General features: G+C 37.2%; 1 protein-coding gene across 1 annotated transcript; it reads left to right on the top strand.

Annotated features, from left to right (window-relative positions):
* Positions 1–431: 431 nt before the first annotated feature.
* LOC141634022 (dynamin-2B-like) lies at positions 432–16,037 on the top strand. The gene is made up of 19 exons (XM_074446350.1): positions 432–790; positions 6,705–6,766; positions 6,922–7,039; positions 7,150–7,492; positions 8,445–8,592; positions 8,781–8,882; positions 9,019–9,138; positions 9,280–9,363; positions 9,569–9,696; positions 11,303–11,387; positions 11,498–11,654; positions 12,009–12,085; positions 12,535–12,591; positions 12,723–12,864; positions 12,986–13,134; positions 13,443–13,556; positions 13,644–13,711; positions 14,165–14,340; positions 15,694–16,037. Exons 2-19 carry the CDS (start codon positions 6,764–6,766, stop codon positions 15,900–15,902), a joined length of 2,280 nt encoding a protein of 759 aa, XP_074302451.1. The 5' UTR covers positions 432–790; positions 6,705–6,763; the 3' UTR covers positions 15,903–16,037.
* Positions 16,038–16,481: the final 444 nt, after the last annotated feature.

Below are 16,481 nucleotides of genomic sequence, written 5' to 3'. Positions count from 1 at the left end.
CTAATAGAATAATTCGACCCTTAACAGTGCCTGGGTATAATCGAACTTTCTACTGAGATAAGACGGTGCCCTCTGATTTTTGGCACAAAAAACAGAGACATAATATAGAAGTATTTTGTTGTAGAATGTTACGTCGTTCGTTCTTTTTGATGCAAAAGAAGATTTTTCTATATCTTTCTTTTCTTCTTATCCCTTTGCCTATTTATAATGACAAAGAACCTGGAAATTCGGGGATTGGGAGATGCATTCATGAAGAGTTACAACTCTTCAGAAATTCCGGTTTCAATTAATTAAAACCCGAGTAATTTAATTACTGCCAACCTCCGTCATTGTTATTCGAACCAAAAACTATACCGTAAATAATTATGCGAGTGTACATTCCGTACTTCCCGAACTCGCATTATATTAATTAGAAATTACCCATTACGAACCAATCTTAATTACGCCAAATCACCAACACCACATTTTGTTTCAACATTTTTTTCGATCATCTCTCTCACCTTCAACAAAATCAAATCCCCCCTTTTCCGATTTAGGGTTTCTCTTCAATCCATTCCAGGCGTCTGATCTACTTCGATTGCTCACATTGGATCGATTTGATCTAGAACGTTAAGAAGAAGAAGTGTTGAAGAAGTTGCCATTAATGGAGGCGATTGAAGAATTGTCGCAGCTTTCCGATTCAATGCGGCAAGCTGCTGCTGTTCTTGCTGATGATGATCTCCATGACACTTTCGATTCTCCGTCGAGGCGAAATTCCACTTTCCTTAATGCTGTTACCTTAGGCAATGTTGTATGTTACCGTTATCTTATTCTTTTGAATTCGGTTTCAGTTTGATTGCTTTAATCGTCGCAGATCTAGGCAATGTTGTATGTTACCGTTATCTTATTCTTTTGAATTCGGTTTCAGTTTGATTGCTTTAATCGTCATAGATCTGCTTGGTTTTATGTGATTTCGGCTGTTTGATTGAATAATTTATGATTTGGTAAGTTATTGTTGGTGATCATTGTTATTGTTGAATTGAAATCATTGTGATTGAATCAATGCGTGTGTTAGAAGCTTTTGTTTTGCATTGTTAGTGCCAGTAGTTCGGCTAACTGCGATACTAGAGTTGAGTTTCTGGTGTGACAGCTGAAATACTTGACCCCCAGGACGAGGCAAAAGCTGTGGACTTGTAGATATGAGTTTGTGATTATGGTTGAACTGATGCTTGTGGATCAAGCCTTGATGCGTTGTTGTGCTTGTCGTAATGTAATGTAAGTATGATTAGTTCAGCTGACTGCCCACTAGGAAGTAGTTTATATTGTACTTGTCGTTTTACTAAAACTTCGGCTACACAGATATCATGGAACTGTAGTTTTTTGTTACAAGCCTGATCTACTCCGGTTTCGAGTGTTTACCTTATCTTCCCCCGAGAACCTGACACGGTGTACTGTCTCAACGATCATCAAGACTGATAGGTAGTTGTTGTGATCTGTTTTTTGAAGATCGGGGAGCAGTGATCTAACAGTCGACTATAACATATAGTTAACTGCCAGTTGAAATATGTAGCATAGACTTTTAAACATCTTTGTGATGGTAAGAGATAATGTGTGCATGTAAGTTTCGGGTTAGTTTCCCTGTGTTAGTTTCCCCATGTAGATCTTTGATTATTGTATCTTTTCTGATTTGCCGATTGACTAGAAACATTCCTATTGCCTAAGGGCTTCGGTAGATAATAGGTAGGGGGTCAGATGTACGTAATCTTTGTGTGAGAGGCTTGTTAACTCATAGAGGCTGTTTTGGCATGACTTGATTAATGGATTTTTATTCGTTATTTCTTCATAATCCTTTTTGGTGGTGGACTACGTATCGTTGTTAGATACATTCTATGCACGCAGTGCCTCATGGTGTTATAATAGAAGATACTTTCAAATGAATACTTTTAGCCAAGTATAGAAACATGTATCTATGTAGTACAATTTGTCTCTGAAATTGGTACAAATTCTCTGAGTTCGTAACACAAAGAGGTTGTTTCCGAATAACCCAAGATGAAAATTGCATAGAACTACATCGAATGACTAGTACCTTACAATAGAAAGAAGCGTTATAAATGAGTCATTTTACTTTATTCCATCACAATCCAGAACCAAGGGGCTGTGTCTTTGGCTTCATTGGAAATAGAAAGTGAGACAACTATGTGGCAATAAAGTAGGAAAAAGACATGTGATTTTGAAAGAGTTCAGAGGATCGTACATAAAAATTTGCAGTCCTTTGTCTTGTGTCTTTGTCTTTGTCTTGTGTCTGTGATTTGCATATTTACCTCACGGCAGACGCCCGGTTGTAATTGAGGTTAAGAAGGCCATGCTACGATAACTCACTTATGTATTAGAATGGATTCAGGCTACTGAATTTAAGCATTTTTGAAAGGTATTTAGAGATCACTCAACCTTGTGAAAGCAGATATGAAAAACCTAATTTAATTGCTGTTTATGGGGATTGGTTGAACTATGTGGCTACCTTCGTCCTTATCTATCATAGACATGATATGTAAAAGAATTGACACATTGAAAATATGCAATTGTACAAAGACGAATCTTGTCAGAAAAAATAAGGGAGGGGGAAAGGGTGAATCCATGATGAAAATTAGGGGGCCGCACTTGATTCATATAGATTACAATTACCAAAAACACAAAAACATAAGTTTTAGGGCCCTGCTCAGGCTTCTAAGGTCTTCTCGTGTTTATAGATATACAAGGTTGCAAAGTTAATTTACCAGGTTGATGATAATTCTAAACAAAATGGAATTTTATCATACGTAACTTTGAGATCAGTAACGTTCATAAGATAAATCTGGTAGAGTGTGTGTATGATACAGTGGCATGTGTGCCATCTAAGTAAGCATCGATTGAAGATAGATGATTAAGGAGAGAGTAATATTTGCATTTAATAAAGATAAGAGAGATCCGCCAAAGGTTGTTTGGTGTGGTCTTGTGAGACAGATCAGGTGGTGCTGTGGTTAGGAGGCTTGGACGTTGGGAACTGAGAAGATAGTTAGGGGTAGGTGAATGCCTAAGGAAACATGAACACGATACAAGTGACCGGAAATATTTCAAGTCTACTTATTATGGAAAGAATTTATTTATACGTGGAGTTTTACTTCGTTGGTTATCATTCTTTTTTCCTTTTTTGTTTGAACTTTATAAATTTTAATTGTTTCACGTGAGTCTTTGCTTTGTTATCGCTCCTAATTTTTTGTATTACTTTCTTCTCATGGTTATTCTTCACATTTTTTTTTTCTCCCTTATTTGTTTATAACTCTTATTAAAAAAGATGGGGAGTTAGGCGGAGATGTGGCTCACGGAATTAAAGTAGGATGATTGAAATGGAAAAGTGCTACAGGGTTTGTATGCGATAAAGATATGCCCCAAAGATTAAAGGGAAAATTTTATCGCACGACGATTAGGCCTGCCTTACTTTACAGCTCCGAGTGTTCGGCCGTGAAACATTGTCACATTCAAAAGATGTGTGTGGCGGAGATGCATATGTGAGGTGGATGTGCGCCCATACAAGGAAAGATCAATTAAGGAATGAGGTGATTAGGGAAAGGTGAAAGTAGCGCCAATAGAGGACAAGATGATGGAAAACCGACTAAGATGGTTTGGTCATGTGAGAAAGAGACCTATGGACGCACCCGTTAGGAGTTAGGAGGCTGTTCTCTTGGGGAACAGAAAAGGTTGCTAGGGGTAGAGGGAGACCAAAACAGACATGGTTGAGAGTGATAGAGCACGAGATGAGATTTCTCGGGCTTGATGAGGGAAAGGTGTCGGAGAGGGCATAATGGAGGGAAATGATACATTTGAATTTTTAGTATTTGATGTTATTTGAAATATTTATTGTTTTTATGTAATTTTAAAAATTTATTTGTTCTTTTCGAATTTATTACACCTTTTTACTAACAATTTTCTTATATTTTAATTCTTGGTTCAACTTTTAAGGTATTCCGGACCCTTAAGTTTTACTTCGGTTTTCAAAATCGTTTTAATCTTTATTCTCGATTTAAATTCTTTTTTATAAAAGAAATCTGGACTTTGATTTTAAAACCTATAAGTTTAACTTGGCTTTTGTATTTTGTTTCACTCCCCTTTTGTTTTTCACCCATGGACAGTTCTAAAGGATGATTCATGTAAGCCGACCCCAAATCATTTTGGGATTAAGGCTCTGATGTTGTTGTATTTGTTCATAACTCTTGTTGAAAAAGTTGTTTTTTTTTTTTTTTTTTTTTTTTTTTTTCTATCTTGTTTTACTATAGTTTCTTTTTCCACTTTCATTTTTCCGTTTCACTAATATGATGGAATAATGTAAAAGGGATCAATAATCCCCCAGCTCGTCTTTTGTTTATGAAGTAACCGTAATTCGATGTTGTTTTGGGCGGAAATTTCACTTTGTGTCATTGTTCAGAAACAACCTTTTTGTGTTGCTAACTCAATGGTTAGGCTATGTACATCCCACCCAACCCAACCCGACCCAACCCACTTCTCCAGCATTACTGTGATAATGTTGTTGTACTAATATTCACCCGAGCTGGCCCCAACTCATTTTTGGTTCAATGCTTTGACATTGTTCTTATGAGCTTAGATTATCCAGCTAGCATTGGACTATTTACGTTTATGTTCGCATATGGCACTGTTGAAGTTAAGGCAAGTCTTAAGAGAGGGCTGTGTTGGGCTGGTGGGGTAATGGCCTAAAGGGGTTTAAAATAAGGGACGGATGACGATGAGTGGTTGGGTTAGTTTTGAGGAGGGTTGGAGAATTGGTGTCTTTCACCAGCGCCATCGCCCTTCAATCACCTCCATCTCCAACCATAGTTGTTGCTTATTTTGGTCCTATTGCTTCTTTATTACATGAGCTTTGATCCAAACATGCCCAAATGGAAACTTCGGTATATTAGATTGGTTACCTTTTCCAATATTTGCTTTTAGAGCACATTCACTGAACTTTAGCAAAATAGCGTGCATACTCTTATGTCAAGGGAAAAGTTATCCTCTTTATGGTGAAATTCTAAAATTTTGTTCTTTACAGAATCAAACCTTGTGCAGAACTTGTTAACCTAATATTTGGGATTCAAATGTTACTAGGGTTAGGCGGTTAGCTTAGTTTTGGATTCAAATGTTTTGAAGAACGATTTGTTATAATTGTCAACAAACTTGTATGTGCTTGTAGGATATTTGGACCCCCTTTGTTTTTTAACTAGCTATGGATCATTTAAATTTTGATATACCCACCCTAGATTATAAAATAAGGTTAAGCGTATCTCCTTTGGGTATTTATGCCATATGGGGCTTACTTAGAAGCAGTATCTTTTCCATGGTTAGTTTTTTGCTTTTACTGCCATTTTTTTGCAAGATTGCACTACGGCATGGTTTTTTAGTATTTGATGTTTTTTAGTATTTGATGTTTTTTTGACAGATTTAGTGTTTTTATTTATTTATTTAATTTAAAGAAATTAATTTATTTATTTTTCTCTCCTTTATTACACACTTTTTCAACAACCACTTTCTTATAGATTTTACTTGGTCATTCCGGATCCTTAACTCTATTTCGGTTTTTAAAAATCGTTTTAATCTTTTCTCTCGATTTAAATTTTAAGTTTTTATAAAAGAAAGACGGAATTCGATTTTAAAACCCCTAAGTTCACCTTGACTTTCCATTACATTTTCGTTCTCCCTTTTGCTTTTTATCTTCCCTTTTTATTCGCATTTTGAGGCGTGCGTTCACCCATGGACGGTTCGAAAGGATGATTCATGTCAGCCGACCCCAAATCATTTTGGGATTAAGGCTCTGATGTTGTTGTTGTTGTTGTATTGCACTACGGCATGGTTCAAAATTCAAACTCTTGGCGAAATGTATTGTATCACCTGAGATGTATTGGTATCGGCCTATGCAAGATATCGGAAGTGGCCAATACAAGATATCCCGATATGTATCGGGTAAATTATAAACGTAGTTGCTCATTCATGTACGAGTTTTACTCATTCATGTACTTTTTTTCATTGAGTTATCAAGTGAGTTTAACTCAATTCCAGTACAGTTAAATAAATGAGTTATATGTATTATATTTGCCATATACGACCCATGCATTCTAACCTTGTACGACCCATATACGACCCATGCATTCTAACCTTGTATGACCCATGCATTCTAACCTTGTATGACCCATGCTTTTGCCATATACGACCCATGCATTCTAACCTTGTATGACCGGTAAATATTACTTTTGACCCGGTATAAACCAACAAAAAAATAATTTTGACCCGATAAGAATTGTCACGTGACATGTTAGCTGAACTAACCTGATTCTGTAACAACCGAAACCCGACCAAGAGTTACCAATCATAACCCGATACCCGAACTAAGCCATGACCCGAAATGGGCCGGCCGAACCCGATTCGACCCAACAATGCATGTGAGCCAAAAAATCCGAAAATATAATAACCCGAATCCGAAACAACCCGACTCGAATCCGACTCGGCCCACCCGATTGCCACCTCTATGCTAACGTATTAGACTATCAACAGTAGAAAGCATGGACACTTTGATGTCTTAACTAATTTGTGTGTGTCGATATGTATTGATAAACAGATTGAATAATATAGATGGTTGGTGTTTATGTCACTCTATCTTCTACTGTATGCACTTCCTGACTAATCTGTATTTCTCTGTTCAGCTCCACCTTTAAAATTAATTGATCTACCTGGGTTGGATCAACGGATTGTTGATGAATCAATGGTGAGTTATATTCTTTTTTCTCACGATTTTTGCTGGAGTTAATTGTACAGAACTACACACACAATGATGCGTTTGTATATACTTTTTTCTCACTTCTTTACTTAATCTTTGGTTCTGAGAAGTTTCCCTACAATCATAATCTTTCCTTATCGTAGATAAGTGAGTATGTGGCACGCAACAATGCTGTTTTGTTGGTGATAATTCCTGCTGCTCAGGCGCCAGAAGTTTCTTCATCAAAAGCTCTCAGGCTAGCTAAGGAATATGATGCCGAAGGTGACTTTTTGTATTTACTCGTATTAGAAAGATTAGGTTGGGGTCTGATGTGCTTGCTCTTTGGTCGACATTGTGTGCTATTATTGAGCCAGTCTTTTATTTATTTCTAGGAACTAGAACAATCGGTGTTATCAGCAAAGTAGATCAAGCTGCTTCTGAATCTAAAGCGCTCGCTGCTGTCCAGGCTTTACTGCAGGGTCAAGGACCTAGAAGTACAGCTGACATCCCATGGGTTGCTTTAATAGGTCAGTCGGTTTCAATAGCTACTGCACAATCTGGAAATGGTGGATCTGAGAACTCCTTGGAAACTGCTTGGCGAGCTGAAAGTGAGAGCCTGAAGTCAATTTTAACCGGGACACCCCAAAGTAAACTTGGTAGAGTAGCTTTAGTTGAAGCGTTGGCTGCTCAAATACGCAATCGTATGAAAGTCAGGCTTCCAAATCTCCTCTCTGGGTAACTTACGCTCTTCATTACTGAATATCACTATGCTTGTAGAGCAGATAAGTGTCTGTTCATTCGGTTTCTTTCTGTTTGTTCATGAATATCTATTCTGTGTGTACGGTGTAATCCAACTTTCTTCTTCATTATGTTACTTGCAAGTTGCAATGTCTTCAGCTTGCCTAGATTATTTATGCGCCTTAATGTTTGACAAGAAATACCATGTTCCGTGATGTCTTGGGTGGAAGAGTTAATTACTTTGAAATTTTAATACTCCCTCCTATTCACCATTTTCTTCCCTATTTCCTTAAACGGATTATTCAGGTTTTCTTCCCCTTTCCTTTTTTGGAAAACTTTTACTCTTATTTTATTCATTCCTCTCTCCTATCACCAAACCCCACTCAACTCACAATTCCTTATTTAATTCTTATTTATTCATTCCTCTCTCTTATCATCAAACCCCACCCAACTCACAATTTCTTATTTAATTCCTATTTATTCATTCATCTCTCCTATCACTAAACCCCACCCAACTCACACAATTCATACTTTATTCTCCTCCTAAAATCTTGTGCCCATAACAAAGGGGAACAAAATGGAGAATAGGAGGGAGTACTTTGTAATTTTGTATTGAAAAATAAAGAAAATCAACATGTTCTTTCCCACTTAGACTTAAAGTGGTTGTCTTCAAATCCTATACTGATGATGTTACCTTAAATAAATATAAATAATTTTTGGTCCTTGATTCACGAAGCTCTAGTGATGGTTGATGTATTGGACCTAGAAGTGTGGCATTATCCTGATAAACAGAAAGTAGTATTGCTATAAAATTTACCAGTTAATTTGATTAGGTTATTGATGAATAAGGTGATAGTGGTTTCAAGGAGTAGAAACTCATGTTGTCAAGTTTCGATGGATAAATGATCGATTATGTTTCTGAATCTCTTACATGGCTTTTCTCTTTTAGGCTTCAAAGCAAATCTCAGATTATTCAGGACGAATTAGTAAAACTTGGCGAGTCCATGGTTTCTAGTATCGAGGGTACACGAGCCTTGGCATTAGAGCTTTGTCGTGAATTTGAGGAGAAATTTTTGAGGCATATCAATGGTGGCGAGGTAAAGGATATACAACTTCTTAGTGGAACATATGTTGTGTATGGTAGCCTTATGCTGTCTTTCTTGAGTTTGCATTTGATATGCCACCACAAGATTTTTTTTTCTCCAATTCTTATTAAAAAAGAAATTTCCTCGCAATTTGGAGCTGACTATACTTGTTGCCTGAAAGATTTAAGTTTTTATTTTAGGGTAATGGGTGGAAAGTCGTTGCCAGTTTTGAGGGAAATTTTCCAAACAGAATCAAGCAGCTTCCCTTGGATAGACACTTTGATATTAACAATGTCAGGAGGGTACTTGCTCTTTTTGTCCCTTTCTTTGTCCTTACTCATTGCTGCAAGAAAAATGTTCAGTGCTTTTTACTTCTTAGTAAACTAGTTGATTGAAATAGCAACTAACTTGCTTTGTATGCCTTTCTCATTTTATCAGATTGTTCTAGAAGCAGATGGTTACCAGCCATATCTTATATCTCCGGAGAAGGGATTAAGATCCTTGATTAAAATTGTCCTCGAAATGGCAAAAGAACCCTCAAAGTTGTGTGTTGATGAGGTGAATCTTATATCTCTGGAGAATTAATGTTTCTTTATGTTAGATATGTGTATACTGGATCCTCAAGCTTTCTGCATCTAATGAAGGCTTATCTTCAACACTTTAACTTCGCTAATTGTGCTGCCAACTCGTGTACAATAGGTGTACCATGTCTTGGTTGATATAGTGTCTCAAGCTGCAAATGCGACACCTGGCCTTGGAAGATACCCACCTTTTAAGAGGGAGGTAATCATATCTTCATCACTGATGAATTCGATCTCTTATCATAGGACACATATCTCCATCAATGGTTTATTGTAAGAAGAGATTCTACATATTTTTCATTTGTTTTGAACAGAAATATAAATGGGCAAACAAACATGGGAAAAAACAGTTGATATTCAGAATATTGGTTTCTCTATCTGACAAAACTTTTATAAAACTAAAACAGGTGGTTGCAATTGCAACTGGAGCACTTGATGTCTTTAAGAATAAAGCAAAGCAAATGGTTGTTGACTTGGTAGACATGGAGCGTGCTTTTGTACCACCGCAGCATTTTATTCGTTTGGTGCAAAGACGGTATGCTTAATAATAAACTTTCCTGGATAATTATCTGAATTGAAGTTATATACTCCGAATGTGGTGGTCAACAATACTTTAGATTACATGTTTTGCTTATTAAGAGTTGGAGTTTTATTTCTAAAAAGAGGTGTAAATCGAGTGAAAGATTCTGCTACTATCTTTGGAAAGCTTAGGCAATAAATTTGGTTGTGTTGTATTTCAACATTTATGGTTTCAAAAAGATGTGTTTGATGGTTTCTCTAATTCCAAAAGGTTGTTTGACTATTGCAAGTATTTATTGTGGTTTGTTATGGGATCGCTAATAAATAATGTATATATGTGCTGAGTACATGATTATTTAATTCTTTATTCTGAGCCCTATGAGTCGTGTGATCAGTATAACTATTATATATCTATATGTATCATTTTCTATTAAAAGTTCTCCAATTCCAACTGATCAAGGACCCACTACTATTTGGTGTTAGAATATTACTAAATAAGAAAAATGACACTAAATTTTTTGCTGTTCTCATCTTGCAAAGTGAGACAAATTGCAGCCTTTTCGAAGTAGTTTGTGACCCCATTTTCGTTATGGGTCATCCGATGATAAAGCTTTGCCGTTTTAAACACATACATAAGGATGTATGTGACTAAACCCAACACCCCCCGAGCGCCTTAGATTAGAGCCTTTGAGGCATTGTAGTAAATAGTAATGTTGTTAGCGTCTTAGATTCAAAAGTTACAAGGTTGTCAATTGTCATAGTGTGATATACCTATTATATTAGAATAATTATTGTGAAGAAGAAAATGGTATTTGTATGTGTAGCTTAGAATGACCAACAACAACAACAACATCAGAGCCTTAATCCCAAAAAGATTTGGGGTCGGCTGACATGAATCATCATTTCGAACCGTCCATGGGTGAACGCACGCCTCAAAATGCGAATAAAAAAAGGGAAGATGAAAAACAAAAAGGAAGAACGAAAATGTAATGGAAAGTCAAGGTAAACTTAGGGGTTTTAAAATCGAATTTCGTCTTTCTTTTATAAAAACTTAAAATTTAAATCGAGAGAAAAGATTAAAACGATTTTTAGAAACCGAAATAGAGTTAAAGGATCCGGAATGAACCACGTAAAATCTATAAGAAAGTGGTTGGTGGTAAAAAAATGTAATAAAGGAGAGAAGAATAAATAATTTAATTTCTTTAAATTAAATAAAAAAACACTAGATCTGTCAAAAAAACATCAAATACTAAAAATCCACATGTATCCTTTCCCTCCATTGTGCCCTCTCCGTCACCATACTCTCCTCAAGCCCCAGAACTCTCATATCGTGCTCTATCACTCTCAACCATGTCTGTCTCGGTCTTTCTCTGCCTCTAGGACCTTTTCTGTTCTCCAAGTCTCCAGCCTCCTAATCAAAAGGCCCATAGGTCTCCTTCTCACATGGCCAAACCATCTTAGTCGGTTTTCCATCATCTTGTCCTCTATTGGCGCCACTTTTACCTTTTCCCTAATCACCTCATTCCTTAACCGATCTTTCCTTGTATGTCCGCACATCCACCTCAACATGCGCATCTCCGGCTTAGAATGACCAATCTCCATTATTTCCTCTGAATCTCCAGGATAGAGAGACAACGGCGTGAAGATGAACTAAAGAATCGATCTTCCAAGAAAGCCGTAGATGCAGAGCAATCAATATTGAATAGGGTAGAATCTCGTTCTTTTTCTGGTTTATTTATCATCTAATCTGTACGTGCTTATGATTTCAGGCATGCTGTTATTTGCTATAGAAGTTTCTAAGCATCTGTGTTCTTCAGGCGACAAGTCCGCAGACAGGCAGCCAACAAAGTAGTGGGAGTCTAAAGTCAACTAAAGACAAGTCTGGTCCGTCTGATAAAGAAAAAGATAAAGACAATGATGGACAAGAGGGATCTGGCCTGAAGAAAGCGGGGACTGAGGGAGAGATAACAGCTGGTTCTGTCAAAATTTCTCTTTTATGCATTTTACATTTTCATTTGTAGGCTCATTTTTACTCGTATATCAAGTTAAAAATACAAATAAACATGATGAGTACGTTGACCCACAGTTTTATTTTCTCATATTAGTTAACATTAGTTTATGCCTCAGAAGACCAATCATTATACCCACTATTTCTGATGGAAATTGCTAGTGTGGAATTTTTGTTTTTCTATTTCTTTTCTAAAAGAGTCACTGTTGAGTTTTAAACTTCTACCCAGTAAATGAGTGTTTGCATTCAGATTGTAGGCTTATCTACTCTGTGCATAGCTTGTCATCACATAATATGTGTGCTCTCTTTGATATATGCAGGATTTTTGTTAAAGAAAAGCGCAAAAACTAACAGTTGGAGCAGGCGATGGTTTGTGTTGAACGAAAAGAATGGAAAGGTTTGTAATGCAAACCCCCTTGGTATAAGGGCTGTGATTTACTGTTAAGTCCTTTACTTCACCAGACAAACTGTTTCGCACTAGCAGCGTGTAGTGTATGTGAATGAATGGCTTGATCTTGAATACATGTGGGTATATATTGGGATGCAAGTAAAAGCAAGAATGTTAAATTTGAAGCAAATTTTTAAGGTCGCCATGGAATATATCATTTTAGTGGCTCATTATTACAGAAAACTGCATAGTGAACTGTGAACCTCTGAATGTTGGAGGTGTTATCTCCCGATTTAGTGCTTGCTCTATCTCTCCTTATAGCTACGTATCTGCCACTCTTGAGGGAGAAATGATATAGTGGCGGATAAGTTTTGCTTGTTGGATACCACTTTTGAATCTATGGCAAAATTATGTACTAAATTTTATATTTGTTTAAATATCGTGTTCTTTTTTCGCAGCTCGGGTACACCAAGAAACAAGAGGAAAGACATTTCCGTGGTGTCATCACTTTGGAGGTATGGATCATTGAATATAAACGCTGCACGAATGTAGAATACTGTTAAGTTTGTGTCCAGCATGTTTCTCATGTGCTTGCGTAGTACCACAGCCTGTGCAAACATTGAACTCTCTACCTATGATTTCTTAGGATTGTGTGATTGAAGAAGTAATGGATGACGAAGATGCCCCTCCGAAGAATTCAAAGGACAAAAAGTCGAATGGACCAGATAAAGGGCCCAGCCTCGTCTTAAAATTGACGGCGAAAGTACAAAACAAGGGTGTTCTTAAAGGTACGACAATTATTAGATGATGCCCACCCCTTCCCCCCCACCCCCCCCCCCCCCCCGCGCGAAATTTGTTATCTGACTTTTGTATGTTGGTGTTATACAAAATGGTCTCTGGATCATGCAGCTCATAGTGCTGTTCTGTTGAAAGCCGAGAGTATGGCAGACAAGGTTGAGTGGTTGAGCAAGTTGAAAAATTTTGCGACATTCAAAGGTGGTCAAGGGATAGGTAAACATGGACTTTCAATGCGCCAAAGTCATTCTGATGGTTCTCTTGTGAGTTCATTTCTCTGCTTTTTTGTTTTCCCCTCGTATTTTAGATTGTTCTGTGAAGAGGATCTGTAGGAAATGCCTCAGCATCATAAAATATTGTACTTCTTTGTGTTTATATTTGCAGCTAGTGTAGTCTCGCTACCCTTTAAAACAATAGCCCCACATTTTTGTTGTATGAAAGGAAATGGGGAGATCAAGATTGAATGGAGCATAACGATGTCTGTTACTCTGTTCTGTGATTGACTTATTATGTCTTCCACATCACTTGGCAATTAGGATGAATTTGATTGCGGCTTTCTGCAATGTATTAGGATACAATGGCTAGGAGGCCTGCAGATCCGGAAGTAGAGCTTCGTTGGATGTCTCAAGAAGTGCGTGGATATATTGAAGCAGTCCTAAATAGCCTTGCTGCCAATGTACCAAAAGTCAGTAAAAGTATCTGTTATCAAACTTCCCTCACCATAGGCATTATCTCGTTTCTCTGACTTTCCTGGCAACCTTTTTATGAACAGGCTGTCGTGCTTTGCCAAGTTGAGAAAGCAAAGGAGGATATGCTAAATCAACTGTACAGTTCAATAAGGTCAGTTGAAATGCCATCTTTACCAAAAGTGAAATTGTACTCTCACCTATCCATTTCAATTCTTTCTTTAATTCTGGATAATATAGAAAGTTAACTATCTAAAGTTTTTTATAGTCTCAAATTATCAATTCTTTGGGACTTATCAGAATGGAATAGTTATCATTTCTTTTTGGCCGAATGGTGTCAAAGATTTGCAATTAGTATTGACTCTGGACTCTTAAGACAGAAATTTTTTCTGATTCCAAGTTTCTCCGTGCCGAGTTTCTTCTTGTGGTTTAACTGCCCATCGTTCATTTTCACGAAGTCCTCAAGAGCTTTCCTTTTTATTTTTACTTTTAATGAATTTATGTTTCAGTTTTTAATTAGATTGCAGTGCAGTTATTAGGCTGTGTAATGCAGTATCACGGTTAATCTTCAGTTTAATTTATTTTGCTCTATTTTAAAACTCTGCAGTTCCCAGAGCTCGGCAAAGATTGAGGAACTCCTTCAAGAAGACCACAACGTGAAGCGTAGAAGAGACCGTTATACAAAGCAGTCTTCTATTCTATCAAAACTAGTGAGACAACTAAGTATCCATGATAACCGAGCAGCAGCTGCATCAGGCTGGTCTGATAGTGGGGTTAGTGCAGGTAATAATGATGTCTACTTGTACCATTGTACTTTTTTTTATCTTCTTAAGTGAGGATTCAGTTGTCTCTAACATCCTATCCAGCATAGTTCCTTGTCACTGCTTTTAGGTTCTCGTAATTCATTATATCAAGCGCCGTACATTCTGTTTGTAGGGTTTCAACGCTAAACAAGCAATCACTTTAGTGAAGGAATTTTGGCCACTTGGTTCAAAGCATTCTCCCTTTTGTACTATCTGCACAATGCATGAGATATCCTATGTTACTTCTACACTCCTAGGGTCATATTCGTGTTACCAATTGGATACTTGTCTAGTGGTAGGCAAAAACAATGTGTGATAAAGTTAGAACAAGACGTGTTGTATGAAGAAGTTATTAGTGTGATTTTTAACTATTTGAAGCCTCTTTATCTTAATCGTCTCTGTTTCATGACAAGTGTTGCAAAATATTTGGAACAAACTTTATTTTTTGGGATTTTCCTAATTCTAACATATACCCTCGATTTTTAAGAAACATCTGATATACCCCTAAACTTTCAGATTAACTCCTAAAATACCCCTAGTATCCAAATTTGAGTTTTTTAGTAGTTACATACTGTCTGACATTTATTGTGCCTGTTTGTATTCATGTACAGCTGTACAAGTAATATAAGAGCTATCATTCATCCCAGGACAAGGAGGTCTTGTCGTTTACAACACTTATAGGAACATCTTTGGTTGAAAGTATTGACCTGCGACTTTTCATGAAAGGAATGGGTTACAGTTTTCCCCGTTTCCTTATTCTGATCTTTTTGTTTGATTGATAGTCAATCATATTGCCGTTACTTTGTGTTGATGGATTACCCTATTTGTTAAAATACTTATTTCTTCCTCATGGATTCCAAATTCCATTTCGAGGTAACACTTATCTGTTCCATAACAACTCTCTTCTCTGCCGTCCCTACCACCCTCTCATCTTCCGGTACGTCCATCACCTTCCTGTGCCATTACCATAACACTCGCTCGCTCTCTATCATCATCATTACAACAACGCCACCTTCCTCCTCCCTCACCACAACCCCCTCTCAATTGGTGATCACCACAAGTGTCATCTTCTTGGGTCATGCCCATCACCCGAACTTGCTACCACTACTAGGGATATTGTGATCTCTGCCATCACCTTCATGCATCATTTTGGCAACTTTAACTCAAAAAGAAAGTCCTATTTGAAATATTGACTGAAAAACAACCGCCAAGATGATCAGCAATTCTTGATTTCACTGTTACATCTGTTGCCTATGAGCCTATAGTAGTTTAGTTCTTGGTCTTTGATCATAGTGCCTATTATTGAGGACTTGTTTAATTCTTTATGTCGCAGAAAGCAGTCCCAGAACTGGGGGTCCAGGAGCTGGTGATGGATGGAGAAGTGCATTTGATGCTGCTGCAAATGGGCCCACAGATTTTTCGAGATCTCACAGTCGGCGAAACAGTGATCCGGCCCAGAATGATGATATAGGGGGGTCTGGCTCAAACTCGAGCAGCTGCCGCACGCCAGTTCGACTGCCACCAGCACCACTTCGATACTAGAGATTCACATGAAGATTATATGGATGAAAAAGATGATTATGATAATGACTTATTTTGTCATCAATGCATTCTTGTTGGGTGAGATGTACGGATGTTACTTCCTGATATTGAGCATTTCCTCTTCAGCTCTGCTTATATGTTATCATAGTTTTGTAGATGGGAAAGGAAAGTAGATGTAGATAGATATCGGCTGCCAGGGCTGAGCAAAAGCGGTTATCCGCACCGGTTTTGCAATTCGGAGCGGTTAACCGGTTTTAAAAGTTACTAGTTTTATGCCCGTGCAAATTGCACGGGGTTGTAGTTTAGGGTTGAGAAGTAGGATTGTTAATAGGAAATGCTCTTTCATGGTAGTATTAATTTTGGAATTCTAGAATTACAGAAAAAAAAAATCTCAAAAATTATAAAAGTTAACAAAAGTAGACAAATTGCAAAGAAATAAGTACAACAAAAAGTTGTTACGGGGTACAATCATAAGTTAATTGAACTATAGCTTCTCAAAAACTTCTTTATACACTACGTTGTTTGTTCTATTGGACACACGCGTTTATCATTATCGCAAATCAGAACCTTCAATCCCTT

Source organism: Silene latifolia, chromosome Y, assembly GCF_048544455.1.
Source record: "Silene latifolia isolate original U9 population chromosome Y, ASM4854445v1, whole genome shotgun sequence".
NCBI classification, from domain to species: Eukaryota; Viridiplantae; Streptophyta; class Magnoliopsida; order Caryophyllales; family Caryophyllaceae; genus Silene; species Silene latifolia.
The sequence above is the reverse complement of the archived record's forward strand: the minus strand, read 5'-3'. Positions and strand labels throughout refer to the sequence as shown.

What these genes read in the sequence shown, in the direction of transcription:
- LOC141634022 (XM_074446350.1), top strand. An exon ending in CAAAGTTGTGTGTTGATGAG is followed by an intron (nt 9,139 to 9,279) that starts GTGAATCTTATA and finishes CGTGTACAATAG; the next exon opens with GTGTACCATGTCTTGGTTGA. An exon ending in AAACAAGGGTGTTCTTAAAG is followed by an intron (nt 12,865 to 12,985) that starts GTACGACAATTA and finishes TGGATCATGCAG; the next exon opens with CTCATAGTGCTGTTCTGTTG.